This window comes from Penicillium alfredii (assembly GCF_028826965.1).
Source record: "Penicillium alfredii strain IBT 34128 chromosome Unknown utg000010l_segment0_segment0, whole genome shotgun sequence".
Lineage (NCBI taxonomy): Eukaryota > Fungi > Ascomycota > Eurotiomycetes > Eurotiales > Aspergillaceae > Penicillium > Penicillium alfredii.
Window position 1 is genome coordinate 2,211,946 of NW_026622707.1, and position 14,585 is coordinate 2,226,530.

Genomic DNA, 14,585 nt, shown 5'->3' on the forward strand with positions numbered 1-14,585 from the left:
GGGACTATCACCAGGCATGCGGAGACCGCGTTCCACTCAGTCCCCGCGTCCATTGCAACCCATCAGGAGACCGATATATTTTCCCAGGATTGGCGATGCTTGTCTTGCTTTGTCCCTCCCCCAAAATCCGCGGGCGATCCAATTGCGAATAATTTAGAAGGACTCTAGTCCTTGGCCAGCTTGGCTATATGATGAACCAGGAACATGTACATTATACCATATTGAGACTGTATAGAATACCAGCAATCTCATCTTCTCATTACCAATATACTTCAGAGTACATCCCATTGCCATAGACTGGCTATTATACTTGAGGTCCCTGAAGGTACCCCTGCCAGGGCCTCATGTGGCCATGTTGATCTGCCATGGGATCGCATCGGCTGAGCGATCTCTCTGCCAATCAGCGCTCCTCCTGCTCTCCGCCTCAATCGCCTTGGATTTTCATCGGATCTCGCGTTTCCCTTTTTTGTTCTTTTTTTATTGTTGTAAAAATAAAATATCCTTCCTTGCGGTCCCTGACCTACTGCTCAGGCAGTTGTGAATGTCTTGCTCCCTGCTGGCTGCGTGCAGAAGGAGCTCATCAATCACCACTGCCTCTCCGCCTTTGCATTGGCTCTCTCCGTCCTCTGTCGGTCCTTTTGCCAGTGAACCACACCTTCCAACTACCGACCGGTCATTTGTGTCATCCTTTTTATACACCCGTCATTTGCGCAGTCAGAATCGCCCTCGGTCTATCGTCCACGGCGGTTCGCCACCAACCCCAAGGTCCTTCCGAACAATCTCTTCTCTCGCAAGCTCGCTCTGTCGCCAATCCCACCGTTTCGTATCTTCGACCTCTGGTGCCATGGATGCCAATGTGGAATTTGGGGCAAAGCGCAAGCGCAGCGCAGTCGCTGGTGCCGCCGACCGTCCAGCAAAGCACCTGAAACCTGAAAGCTCGGTCTTGACCCCCGGAGACGCCACACCAGCCAATGGGACAGTCTATGATGTGGGGGAAGAAGAGGATGCAGGGCGTGCCTTGGGTGTTGGTGCATCGCAGGCAGACTCGCCCGAATGGCAGGCGACCATTGAGACGGTGGTGAAGAGCGCAGTGTCGATTCATTTTTGCCAAACTTGCTCGTTTGACACGGAGCTGTCGATGAGCAGTCAAGCCACCGGCTTCGTGGTGGATGCCAAACGCGGATATATCTTGACCAATCGACATGTGGTGTGCTCGGGTCCGTTCTGGGGATACTGTATCTTCGACAACCATGAGGAGGTAAGTCTAAATGATTCTGTGCGCGGTCTTTATAGACTCAGTTTTAACGCTTCTCTACTTGGTAACAGTGTGATGTCCGTCCCGTATATCGCGACCCCGTCCACGACTTCGGTATTCTCCAGTTTGATCCGGCCGCCATTCGGTACATGAAACTCACCGAGCTCAAGCTTCAGCCAGACGGAGCTCGAGTCGGTGCAGAAATTCGCGTTGTGGGTAATGACGCCGGAGAAAAGCTCAGCATTCTCTCTGGTGTGATTAGTCGCTTGGACCGAAACGCACCCGAATATGGCGAGGGCTACAGCGACTTCAACACAAACTACATCCAGGCTGCGGCCGCAGCCAGTGGTGGCAGCTCGGGAAGTCCTGTGGTAAATATCGACGGCAATGCTGTCGCTTTACAAGCTGGTGGTCGAGCTGATGGCGCTGCCACAGACTATTTCCTGCCGCTGGATCGGCCGCTCCGGGCGCTGGAATGCATCCGCCAGGAAAAGCCGGTCACACGCGGTACGATTCAGACTCAATGGATCCTCAAGCCCTTTGACGAATGTCGCCGTCTCGGTCTGACGCCAGAGTGGGAAGCTGCTGTGCGCAAGGCCGCTCCCACCGAAACCAACATGCTGGCGGCCGAGATCATCCTGCCCGAGGGTCAAGCAGATGGAAAGCTACAGGAAGGCGACGTGCTGTTGCAGGTCAACGGAGAGCTCCTGACGCAATTCGTCCGTCTTGACGATATTCTGGACTCCAGCGTGGGCGGGTCCGTCCGGTTGCTGGTTCAAAGAGGAGGTCAAGATGTCGAGGTCGAATGTCAAGTGGGGGATCTTCACGCGATCACGCCTGATCGTTTCGTGACTGTTGCTGGCGGGACGTTCCACGATCTGTCATACCAGCAGTCGCGGCTTTATGCCATCGCCACTCGCGGTGTCTATGTGTGCGAAGCGGCTGGCTCCTTCAAGCTCGAGAACACTCTCTCGGGATGGCTCATTGACTCGGTCGACAAGCGGCCGACTCGAAATCTCGATGAATTCGTAGAAGTCATGAAGACCATCCCCGACCGCTCTCGGGTGGTCATTTCCTATCGCCATATCCGTGACCTCCACACCAAGGGCACGAGCATCATCTATGTCGACCGCCACTGGCATCCCAAGATGCGGTTGGCGGTTCGTAATGATGAATCTGGTATCTGGGACTTCTCTGATATCGCTGATCCCATTCCTGCCGATGCACCCGTTCCTAGGAAAGCCGACTTCATCCAGCTGGACGGCGTCAGTCAGCCAGCAGCAGCTGATATCGTTCGTAGCTTTGTGCGGGTTTCGTGTACCATGCCGCTGAAGCTGGATGGATACCCACAAGCGAAAAAGACCGGGTTCGGCTTGGTGATCGATGCCGAGAAAGGTCTGGTAGTCGTGTCGAGAGCCATCGTCCCTTACGATCTTTGTGACATTAATGTCACGGTTGCCGATTCAATTATTGTCAGTGCCAAGGTGGTTTTCCTGCACCCACTTCAGAACTACAGCATCATCCAGTATGACCCCAGCCTTGTGCAGGCGCCGGTGAAGAGTGCTCGTCTCAGCACCGAGTACATCAAGCAGGGCCAAGAGACCATTTTTGTTGGCTTCAATCAAAACTTCCGCATTGTTGTGGCCAAGACCGCTGTCACTGATATTACCACTGTGTCGATTCCGGCCAATGCCGCTGCTCCCCGGTACCGGGCGATCAACCTGGATGCCATCACAGTGGACACCGGCCTCAGTGGGCAATGTACCAACGGCGTGTTGATTGGTGAGGACGGGGTGGTGCAGGCCCTGTGGCTGAACTACTTGGGCGAACGCACCCCCAGCTCCCACAAGGATGTGGAATACCACCTTGGATTCGCTACGCCATCGTTGCTCCCCGTGGCGTCCAAGATTCAGCAGGGGGTCACCCCGAAGCTGCGTATTTTGAACATGGAAAGCTATGTTGTACAAATGAGCCAAGCACGCATTATGGGTGTCTCGGAAGAATGGATCCAGAAGGTAGCCCAGGCCAACCCTTCGCGACACCAGCTCTTCATGGTGCGCAAGGTCGACTGTCCGCCTGCGACATTTACGTCCGATGCCGACAGCTTCCAAGAGGCTGATATCATTCTCACGCTGGACGGCCAGCTCATCACCCGTGTCTCGGAGCTGGATGTCATGTATGAAAAGGAGGTTCTGGACGCCTTAGTTGTCCGAAATGGTCAGGAAATGCGCCTTCGGGTGCCAACGGTACCGACGGAAGACCTGGAGACCGATCGCGCCGTCGTTTTCTGTGGCGCTGTGCTGCAGAAGCCCCATCATGCCGTGCGACAGCAAATCTCGAAACTCCACAGCGAGGTCTATGTGAGCGCGAGGGTAAGTACTTGCTTGCTCTGGCTCTTCTCCGCAGTGGCAGATTTACTGACTCCTCTATTTAGAGCCGTGGCTCTCCCTCTTACCATTACGGTCTTGCTCCCACTAACTTCCTGACTGCTGTCAATGGTGTCCCGACGCCTAACCTCGACCGCTTTGTTGAGGAAGTGCGCAACATCCCCGACAACACGTACTTCCGCCTCCGCGCGGTGACGTTTGACAACGTGCCGTGGGTGGCCACCATGAAGAAGAACGATCACTACGTGAGTGTCCTATCGTTTATCTTGTTTACATTCCTCCCCTTGTCTTCTATGTCTTTCTTTGGATTGGCTTTCTCTGACACGTCATGCAATATTCTAGTTCCCTATGTCGGAATACATCAAGGACCCCTCTGCTACAGCCGGCTGGCGCACCATCTCTCACGACAAGCCCGAGGACAAGCTGGGCGTGGCACCCGACGCCGCAAATCTGAACCCAGACGCGATGGACGAGGAATTCGAGGTTGGAAGCGATATCGAGCCGGATGCCGAGTAATTCGGTTGTTCGAGGTAGGCGGTGCTAGTTGGGATGTAGTTCTGCATGCATCTTGTATTATATTTTCTGCACAGGCTTGGAGTGGGGAGTTCCCCTCGCTGGCTTTTTTCCGGGTTTAGATTTTTCTTGTGGATAGGGTGCTGCTCTGTTTGAGCAGGGTGTAAGTACAAAAAAATCTTAAATTATATATACCACTTGAGGTTGTCAGACTACCATGATATATTTGATTGTATATCCATTCGGAATTTCGCACGAGTTGCAACATTCAATAGTCTCGAATACGCAATTCATAACCCTAGGACTTTTCTTGATCTTATTCGTAGGTTGATGCCAGACAAGGAAAACGAGCTTTGTTTGTATGAACTGTGCTTCGCCGGGTTTGCTCCTGGGTATATATCCATGGTTGCGTTGACTCTCCTTCGGAATGGCGACGATTGACCATGGAGCCAAACAAAAACAAACCATGGCATGGATTGTAGAATGTCTTTTTTCAAGTAAGGAGAAGAAAAAAGAAAAAGAAAAAGAGAACAAAATAATGCCAAAATCAAGACTAATTATAATAACTAACAATTTGACCAGAAAAACAAAAAGAAGATGCATCATCCGTGAATCGAACACGGGCCTCGTCGATGGCAACGACGAATTCTACCACTAGACCAATGATGCTTTGATGAAGATATTTCATATTTTATGAAATATGAGCAAAAGATTAGTATTCTACATCGAATCGTCCTCTCCCAACTTCTTACTGTGCCACGCCAACCAGCGAAATAGGATACAAAGATCACCTCTAGCACCAGACCACAGTATTTTCGGAAATTTAAAAAAAATTCTAATCAGATCAACCGGCCCCGAGAAGAGACCACGCTAATCGGATATCTACCAGCTGGGAACATGAACAGGATAAAGGAACTCATGCTCCCAGCAGGAACACAGGATATGAACCGGTAGGATCCATTAACGACCAGATGCACCAACGGATGCTCAGTATGCGGTAATCTAAAAGATACAAAATGAACCAGATATAAACGCCCTGTAACGCCCAACCCCAAGCATATATCGACTCCTCACTCCCAAACGGCCACCGTTCAATAATACAGAACTAATACAGACGTGGGAAAAACCAAAAGAAAATGAAACACGTCAAATCTGCCCGCCCAACTAGGGGTTGAAAGACCACCCCCCGTTGACCTTCAACCGTTGCCGTTCCTGGCGATCTTTGCGGACTTCATCCTGCGTAAGTCCGTCCGGTCCCGACCAGTTGGCACTGCTGGTACGGTCACGGAACTTCTTGACCTTCTTGTCCGCCTTGAAGGTGTCCTCCAGAGAGAAGGGCGCAATCGGCCCGAAGATCGAGTCGACTTCCATGCCATCCTGCTGTCGCAAAAGACTCTCCAGCTCCTTGGGCTGTGCCCATTTGGGCACGGGGAACATCTCCGAGTCTGATTCGTCCTCGTCCTCGCTATCTGTGGCGATCTCCGGCAAATGAATGTTCTCACCACTCGGGTACTTGGGGGATGGCTTAGGTGCTGTGGCAGGGGTCCGCTGGGACGAGCTGGCCGGCTTGTGGGCAGGGGGCGGTGCGTGATTCGGTTCAGCGAACGGAATTTTGCCGCTGGCGTACTTGGCCATGTCCATGGGGTGAGCTGGTCGCTGGGCCTGAGCACTCTTGTTAAAGATAGAAGAACCAGAGGGGTGCGCCATGGATGATTGCCCGTGTCCAAACAGAGACGGCTTTCCGGGTTCCTAAAATCAACAGTCAGCTCGCTGGGAAATCCAATTAACCTACAAAAGTATACCTTTCGGATATTTGACTGGCGGATCGGCGGTGCCATGGTGGGCCGCATGGGTTGCATGGGGTTGTGCTCGTCCTCTGTCTTTCGCCGCTTGGCCTCCCCGGATGGCTTCACATTGCTGGGCTTGGAGACGGCAGGACGATGACTGGCTTCCTCATCCATCATTCGCTTGGGAGGCTTGGCGGGGTTAGGAACAGGCGGGTTGATCGACCGGCCGTATTGCTGAACAGAACCCAGACGAGAAGGTGGACGAGAGGCCCCCAAGTCATTCCGTTGCGAAGATTGCATGCTGGGCTTTTCGTGCTGTAGCGGTGGCCCCTGGAAGTTGTCAATAAGATGAAACACAATGTGATTAACGCGGAGTTTCTCACCTCGTTGGCTAGTTGCTGGCTTCCCTGCCTCTCATGTCTCCGAGCATTTTCCAATCGTCGTTTTTCAATCGCCTGCATATGAGCAGCCTTCTTGGGATCTTCCTGAGCGGATCTCTCCCGACGCTCGCGTTCAGCCTCAGCACGGCTCCGCATCTCCTGTCGGCGAGCCTCCTCTTGCTGTTGTTGGAGAGCCCGCTTGCGTTCCTGTTCGCACTTTTGCTCCTCTCTTCGGCGGGCCTCGCGCTCCTCTTGCTCCTTCTTCCTTTCGCTCGCAAGCTGGGCTTTCCGCTGTGCCTGGGTTTGGCTGGACACAGAACTTTTGAAACTGCTTGTAGACGAGGCCGTATGAAGGGACGAATTACTGCCCTTCTTCTTCAAGGTCGACGATTTCGAGGCAGGAGTAGGGGCCGGTGCAGGCGTAGGAGCTGCGATATTCGACTCCTGTACGCCTGAAGAAACATTGGAGGCCATGGGAATTTGACGAGACAAAGTGCTCCCCACGCGAATGGAGACCGGTTGCGGCTTGGGCCTTTGCATGGGCTCACGGGTTGGTTTGACAGGACGTCGGTCGTTTTGCTTAGGCTGGGGAAGGGCGAATCTGGAACTCGTCTCATGAGAGGATTCAGGCTCGCGTGATTGTTGTCGCTGCGATTGCGCCGACTTCTGGGTAGTCGTAGCCGTTCGCTCTTCTGGCTCAATCGATGATTTGTCCTGCGCGGCTTTGAGCTGAAGAGCCTTCTGCTTCTCCTGCTCTCGAACCTTCTCTGAACGGGCCTCATCCTGCTGGCGATCTTCCACTTCTTTTTGCCGGCGCTTCTCTTCCTTCTCAGTAGAGCTCCGCGTGCGGCGGCCTTCTGGTCGAGGAGGGGTGGGAGGCGGCTGGGGTTCATGATAATCATCTTCATCAATTTCGGCGCTCGGTTGTTTTTGCGATTGGATTCTTGGCTGCTCGGGAGACGAGGTCTCTACCCTCATGCTACCGGTACTTGTGAACAGGCCCTTGGCAGATTTCATGATCGATTGCAACCGCATCTTCGAAGCACTGAGGGGCCCGTCCAAGCGTCTGGGAGAACCTCCAGGAGTAGTAGACGCCTCAGGATTAATATTGGACACGGACCCAGTCTTTTGATGGCTGGTCGGCCGAGGAGACGAGAAGATCGAGGTTGCTGACTTCGGACGCTCAGACTCTGTGGCGGGTTGTCCCTGAGAAGGAGGTGCATCTTTCTTGCCAATTGATGGGTTCTTGTCGACATCAAAGAGTTTTTCCACCGCGTCTGTGGTCTTGCTCTTGGCAAGCTCCGGTCTCTGAGGAGAACTCAATGGCTTGATCCAGTCATCCTCGGCAAATGTAGTCGGTTCTGGCGCGGGTGTCTCACGAAGCTTTTGGCTCGAGGGTTCTGGTTTTGACTCCGCTTTAGAGGCAGGAAGGTCCGGATAAGCAACCTGACCAGTAGACAACCCAGGCCCAGACGGCATCGATTTCTTTGGACGTGATGGCTGCAGCTTTCCAAGCATGCTGATCCTTTCGTGAAGAGTCTGGGTCGACTTCTTGTTGTGCAGTTTGCTGGCTTTCTCCGGGTCCTCCTCTTGACTGGCTTCCTTTTCATCGTCAATGTCCATTGCACCGGCTTCACCTGCATTGTCATCCATCGGAGCCTGAGTCGTTCTGTGTCCCCCGGTTTGTCTTCCGAAATGGCTGGAACCTCCAGCATTCAGTTTCGCGAGGTCGACATGGCTCGTGCGAGAAATCCGCGATCCTCCCATGCTCTTTGTCAGGGGCTCCCTGGCGGGAAGTGAGGCAAATGACAAGCTGCTCTTCCGGACTGGGGGTCGTTCGGGAGTGGAGCCATCTGAAGGAGAACCGATATCATCAAGGGTGTCAAGGACAGTGTCATCCTGTGCAGCATCTTCCATTTGCTCGTCATTATCCTTCGACTTGGACGCCTCGGACGGCTGGGCTGCTGGAGGCTTCTGTGGCGAGAAGTGAACCCTCGAGGCCGGTCCATTCTCCCTCTCTTCCAGCTCCTTTTGGGGCTTTGGTTCTTCCTGCTGTTTTTCTGGAGCGATATCTTCCTTGGGCTTAGACTGTGCTTTAGCCGTGGGTGTTGAGCTCATTTCTGATTCTGGTTCCTTGGGAGTCGACTCTGCCGGACGAGTTGGCCGCTCTTGCGTGGGAGTCGGTTCGGTGTTCATTGGCTCAACAGTCTCGCCGCGAGCGCGAACATTCTCTTGGGCAGAGTGGAAAGAGTCATCATTTGTTTGTTGGGCAATTGATAAGTCAGCCTCCTGGGTATTTGGAGCTGTGGCATCGTCGTCTTCCAACGGTTGAGTGGAAGTCTGAGTCTCCTGTTGCACATCCGGCAAGACCATATCGTCGTCATCCGGCATCCCATGATAGCCTGAGTCGGTGTTATATTGCGGAAAGGAATTCAAATTGTAACTGAGGTCGGGGTATTCCGGTTGTGACGCGTGGAGGGTAGTGGCCTTCTGAGTATTGTGGGTGCTGTGAGGGGCGGCCGAGGTAGTCGCTGCAGCGGGTTTGGAGACAACTCGATGGATAAATGGGCTGGGGCTCGCTTTGTTTTCCAGTTGTTTATGGGCAGACGAGAAGATCTCACTCAGGGGCTGCCGGCATAGGTTAATGAGGGCCTTCAAAAACAATGTAACCACTCTGATACTCACCACTCGGTTTTCCTCTAAGTGTCGTTTCCGGGCAGTTCGAGGAGTTTTGCCCTTCATCTTCCCGGGAGTTTTAAACACCTCCGTAAAGTTTCTATCCCGGGTCAGCTTAGCGAAGGCGGAAATTGGCGCGGTGCATCGCGACTCACGTTTGGCCCTTGGTGAAGATCTCGGCCATATGTTCATTTAGCCACGCCATTTCATGGCGGACGGGGTATTCAACCTCCTCCATCTCCTGGTCAACCAGCTCTGTCATGTTTTCTTTTTCCGCAGCAATCCATGCTGTCGAGCCGACAGGCTTCTGCTCTCTTGTGCTGGCGGCCATGATGTAAACAACGCGCCGGGCGCTACCAGGGAATGATAGAGTGTAGGCGCAGGTCGCTAGGTGAAGACAAAAGAAAACAAGAAAACGATAACCATCGAGCAGGGAGCGGTTGGGGGCGTGGGTAGTCGCTAATGTCGGTATGGTTGAGGATCAAAACAGACGTCCCAAACGGGTGACGCGTGGTGCCCGCCAAGTCACGTGATAACACACACAAGAATCCAGGTAGACACCCGATCCTTAAGGCCTCAAGGTAGCTATTCATGGATGGCTAGCAATCAAGATGACTACGGACTTCATCCTAACGGGTATTGAAGGTAAGGTCATATTCCATGGGAAGAGATGTGCCCAGACTGTTTCATTTCTCATGTCTCATCTTCTGAACTCTCATTATCATACTTATTCGTATCTTCATCGTCAGACTCATACGCCGAATCTCCCTCCGAGTATTCGATATCTTCCAAACGGGCAGCAACTGTCTCCACAGCCTCTGCAGCGGGGATACTCAGAGAGACACCGGCATTCTGTATCCTCTTCACTGATATCTTTCTAAACTCCAGCTGTGCACGCGGCGGCCGGCTCCATTAGGGACGGATTGTACAATGGCCGAGCACCTAACGGGTGCTGCGAGGGCCGCCAGGCAATTGTTGTCAAGTAGTAATCAAGTTGACCGGGCCGCGTCTCATCGCGGACCCAGCGCTCGTTGCCCAGCACCGAACTGCCCGTCCAGCGCGAGATGGAGATGTCAGATTGGCCGGCCAGCAGGTGGATGCCGTCGCTGCGCTTAAAATGCCACTCGTCGGCGGTCTTGCGTGCGATATAATCTACCTCGTCTTCGCGGTGCACCCGACTCTCGATGTCAAACTCGAAGAGGGTCACACTGGATGGGAGCTTTAGATATGTGTGGTGCCGAGTCTCGTACCCTGGACGTGTGCAGTGCGCATCTTGACCGACTGGCTGAGTAGTGCCTGGGGTACTGGCCAAGGAGTACGCGAAGATTGCGTATCGAATCTCCGGCGGGACAGAAAACAGAAGACTCTGGATTTGCTCATTGTACTCGGCGAACGTGGCCGGGGCCAGGTTGGGCTCTGCCATGTTGGCGACTGAGATTTCTTGAAAACCCTAACAAAACCCGAGGGACTGTGGCATCTTTATATGATGATGTGGGTGGGATTGAGGCTGAAGGAAGATGCTGCCTGGTGAGGGTGAGAATTCATGACTCGCAGGGAGTTTCGGTGTATTTTTCTCTTTATTTCTACTATGAAATCTCCTATGTTCTTTATACCTGAAGCATATCCTCCTGAATCATCGCTGCTCCCTTCTCTGCAATCGCATACACAGTCGCCTGGATATGCGCTCCAACTTGCAATGGCATGATACTAGCATCGACTACCCGCAGTCCACGCACTCCATACACCCGGAGTCGCTCATCAACAACGCCCGTTTGAGCCCCGTCACGGCCACCCATGGCACAAGTACCGATTGCTATAGATTGTTAGTCCCTATCCATATTCATAGCCCGAAATGGGAAGCCAAATGAGGAAAAAAAAAGTAAAGAATCAACATACGATGCCAATCAGTGATGGTATAGTTGGAAACGAAGTCCCCGTAGGTTTCGTCATCGGAGCGTATGTTATCAGAAGGAGGAAACACACGACCTTGGACCAGCCCTGTAAGAGGCGGCGTCTGACAGATGCGATCTGTCAGTCTCTGGGCCATAGCCAGGATCTTTCGATCAATTTCGCCTGGTCCCAAGAAGTACTGCGGATCAATGACAGGCTTGTCATCGACGGTAATTGGACTCGTTTCTGCACTTTCGCTATTTCGTGGTGGAATATGGATCGACCCCCGTGAGAACGGATACTGCAGCATCTGCAGCATTGTCGCATACTTTTTGCCTGGCTCCGAGGTAAAGTATGGGCTCCAGTTTCCTAGATCGAAGAGATACTCGATTTGGCCTCGGCCTTTGCTATCGGGGCTAAATTGACGGGCAAGGAGCTCGTCGTGTGGGCGGCCAGTTTTCTGGGCAATAGATTTGGCGTGAGTGTACAGGTCGGCATATTCTTTTGGTGAGACAATCTGTGAGAGTGGACAGTACGCGACGGAGCACGGTAGAATGTCTCGCTGCGGCGGAAGAAAGGACTATGACAGTCAGGTTTGACATCAAAAACACAGAATGATCTGGTCTGATACAAGAACCACCTACAGCAGATCCTCCCAACCCCACCCCTCATTGCCCAACTCTACCCACGCATCGTAGTCCGCACGATGGCCACGATTCCACGCCATGAAATTCAAGGCGCTGGTACCTCCCAAGACACGGCCCCGCGGCCAGGGTAGCGACCGTCCTCCAAGCCCGGGCTGAGCAACTGTCGCAAACTGCCAATCATACGCGGACCCCAGCGTCTCGCCGTAGCGGCCGGGTATGGTGATGACCCCGCCATCCTCATGGTTTAGGGCTGACGGGCCGGCTTCGACCACCCCCACCTGCACCTGAGGATCCTCGCTGAGACGTGCAGCCACAGCGAGGCCGGCAGTGCCACCGCCTATAATCAGGTAGTCGAGGCCAAGGGCCGCGAAATCATGCAGGCGATGAGTCATGTGGGGTTTGGCTGGGGATGAAGAGACACGAGATGGGGTTTTTTGTTATTGGCAGAAAACCGGAGGTGAAGTAATGGGGAAGAGTGAAAGGAGCTTGACCCGTGAGGTCGATCCTTTGCGATGTTGTTCAGAGCGAGCCATACAGCTGTACAGCCTCATCCTTTGCCAAGTGGGGTGAACATGGCTTGTAAAGTCTACCTCGGAATCTCTTCTCTGATCACCCGAGAAAAGATGAAGGATACTGTCGACGATCGTCGGGGAATCAAGGAAGGATTCCTGCTGTGATACATAAACTTCACGGGCCACTTCATACTTGCAGGACTCGACATTTGTCGGGGATTCTTTTTGCTTGAGTGATCATTGGCAAACCTGGGGAGATAAGTATAATAGGTAGAATTCTGTGATTTCTATAATTTCTGTGATTTTGATGATATTGATGAATTCTATATTTCTACTTATGCTGCACGAGTCGGCATTGGGAACCCAAGGACTTAAATTCTATTAGCCTAGTATATTGATAAATCCCTGAATTCTACTGGCAGAGGATTTTCTATCATACTTAAAATCTCTTTTATAATTGGAAGAGGCATCTAGAGTGGAATGAATCATCGATAGGAGAATGTTGACCAAGTCGTATACTCGGTCCTTGAATTTGTAAAGAATTCGATTATCTTTTATTCTATTATTCTATCATTCTAAGTTCTTTTAAATCCTGTTTTCTCCCAAGCAACAAACCCAGGCCTACTCATTCGTAACCTTAGCTAGTAAGCTACTATACCTAGGTATGCTTGTAGAAGAAAAGAAGAAATCTCAACTCCACTCCCTACAATCATTCTGATTTTGAAATAGAATACTTCTACATATTTCTTTCTCTTCTATCATCCAGATACTATCAAATCTATCAAATAGATGCCATGATATCACAGCAATAAAACAGGGTCCCCCGGCGCGCTCGGCAGGGAAACCTTGGCAACGCACATGATTGCATCAACGCCAAAACAAGTTGGTTTCTTCCTCCCCCATTCCCCTCCTTTTCACGTCTTGAAGACCCCCCGACTCTCCTGTCTCTCTTTCACGTCTTTAATTCCTTTTCTTCAAAATGGCCGACTCTGGTGACGTGAGCTACGCTAACACGGGCAGTGAGGTATGACAACATGACTCCCCCCCCTCCGCAGATGCTGTGATGCTGACCCCTGCAGTATTTCCATCTCGATCTTTGTGCTTTCCGTGTCTTTGTCTCTTTATTCCCTTCGGCTTCCATATTCCATTCTTCCCTCGAGTCGCGTAATCCAGACTGACCCTGAACCCCTCGCTCCTGTTCTTCAGACATCAGCGATGCGGTGACCAAGGGTAATGGAAATTCCATCTCCTGAAGACGTTCCTAGCGTCGCCAGAGCCAGCTAACTGCTTCAAATATAGGCCCTATTGCTGATAACATCAAGTCCGAAGCCGCTCGGACGAGCGGAGAGCTGCGCGACCTCAAGGACTCGCGCGTGACTCCCTCGACCACGACCAACAATGGCCAGCCGTTGACCCGTATGTTCGCGCGTATCGAGTCGTGCTAGGAGATGCTAATACTGGCCCAGACTACCATTCGTTGCTGTATAGCCTTTTCAGCGTGAGTCGTCGCGAAATTCTCTTGTCGTGGACTTCATCGCTAACACCCCCTTTTATTGCTCTGCAGTGGGAACAACCCCGTGCGACCGCCGTCTCCTATGCCAGCGTTGTCGGATTCATCTTCGCCGCACGTTACTTGCCCCTCCTCCGCTGGGCCTTTAAGTTTTTGTACATGTCGCTGGGATGTGAGTTGGTCGCGTGACCAGGGGTTTCCGGAGTGAGTGATGGCTGATACTCGGTAGTGACCGCCGCTGTTGAGATTGCGGGCCATGTAGTTCTCAAGCAGGGCATCGCCAGCTCTTTCCGCCCTCGCCGATACTACACAATCCCTAAGGAGACCGTTGAGGCCGTGCTCGAGGACCTGGAGCAGCTGGTGGACTTCTTCTTGATTGAGTTTCAGCGCATTCTATTCGCCGAGAATGTCATCCACACCGTGGCCGTATGTTTAAAATCTCGTGTTCGAAGCACACATGATTTCCCATGCTAATACGCTCCTAGGCGTTCACTGCGGCATTCACTGGCTACTGGCTGATCCGCTTCCTCCCGATCTGGGGCCTGTCTGTGGTCGCGGTGACCGTCGCCTACTTTGCGCCTCTCATCTATATCAACAACCGTGAGATCATCGATGAGCAGATTAGCAACGTCCAGTCCATCATCGCCTCCCAGACCAACCAGCTCAAGGACCTGGCCGGTGAGCGCACTTCGCATGCCACTGGCCTGATGAAGCAGTATGTCGGGGACTACAGCTCCAAGGCCCAGGAGTACATCAACCACCGGCGATCCGCCTCCCCCGAGATGACCAAGACTGCGCCGACCCCCGTGAAGACCGAGCCCGTTGTGGAACCGCAGATCAAGACCGAGGATTTCCCCGAAGCCCCCAAGGTTGAGCCCGTGGCCCAGGTGGTTGAGTCGGTTGAGTCGGCTGAGCCCGCCCAGGCCGCCGAGCCAGCGGCCGAGCGCGAGCCTCTTCTGGCGCTTTAGATGGGAGACCGTGGGCCTCCGATTATCACATGAAATCAATTGGCCCGAATGAGTACCACC

General features: G+C 52.8%; 5 protein-coding genes across 5 annotated transcripts; 2 read left to right on the top strand and 3 right to left on the bottom strand.

Annotated features, from left to right (window-relative positions):
• Positions 1-844: 844 nt before the first annotated feature.
• Positions 845-4,158, top strand: NUU61_008358 (putative nuclear serine protease HtrA2/Nma111; the record flags this gene model as incomplete). The annotated part of the gene is made up of 4 exons (XM_056658883.1): positions 845-1,258; positions 1,327-3,627; positions 3,690-3,887; positions 3,985-4,158. The coding sequence occupies 4 exons, from the start codon at positions 845-847 to the stop codon at positions 4,156-4,158; spliced, it is 3,087 nt and encodes a 1,028-aa protein (XP_056509176.1).
• Positions 4,159-5,319: 1,161 nt separating this feature from the next.
• NUU61_008359 (uncharacterized protein) lies at positions 5,320-9,329 on the bottom strand (the record flags this gene model as incomplete). Its single annotated transcript, XM_056658884.1, has 5 exons — positions 5,320-5,904; positions 5,958-6,272; positions 6,326-8,950; positions 9,008-9,098; positions 9,154-9,329. 5 exons carry the CDS (start codon positions 9,327-9,329, stop codon positions 5,320-5,322), a joined length of 3,792 nt encoding a protein of 1,263 aa, XP_056509177.1.
• Positions 9,330-9,875: 546 nt separating this feature from the next.
• On the bottom strand, positions 9,876-10,421 carry NUU61_008360 (uncharacterized protein; the record flags this gene model as incomplete). Its single annotated transcript, XM_056658885.1, has 1 exon — positions 9,876-10,421. The coding sequence occupies one exon, from the start codon at positions 10,419-10,421 to the stop codon at positions 9,876-9,878; it is 546 nt and encodes a 181-aa protein (XP_056509178.1).
• Positions 10,422-10,605: 184 nt separating this feature from the next.
• Positions 10,606-11,927, bottom strand: NUU61_008361 (uncharacterized protein; the record flags this gene model as incomplete). Its single annotated transcript, XM_056658886.1, has 3 exons — positions 10,606-10,811; positions 10,895-11,405; positions 11,574-11,927. 3 exons carry the CDS (start codon positions 11,925-11,927, stop codon positions 10,606-10,608), a joined length of 1,071 nt encoding a protein of 356 aa, XP_056509179.1.
• A 1,099-nt stretch (positions 11,928-13,026) lies between these two features.
• NUU61_008362 (uncharacterized protein) lies at positions 13,027-14,525 on the top strand (the record flags this gene model as incomplete). The annotated part of the gene is made up of 7 exons (XM_056658887.1): positions 13,027-13,071; positions 13,127-13,211; positions 13,254-13,277; positions 13,347-13,463; positions 13,514-13,729; positions 13,787-13,983; positions 14,043-14,525. 7 exons carry the CDS (start codon positions 13,027-13,029, stop codon positions 14,523-14,525), a joined length of 1,167 nt encoding a protein of 388 aa, XP_056509180.1.
• Between the last annotated feature and the right edge of the window lie 60 nt (positions 14,526-14,585).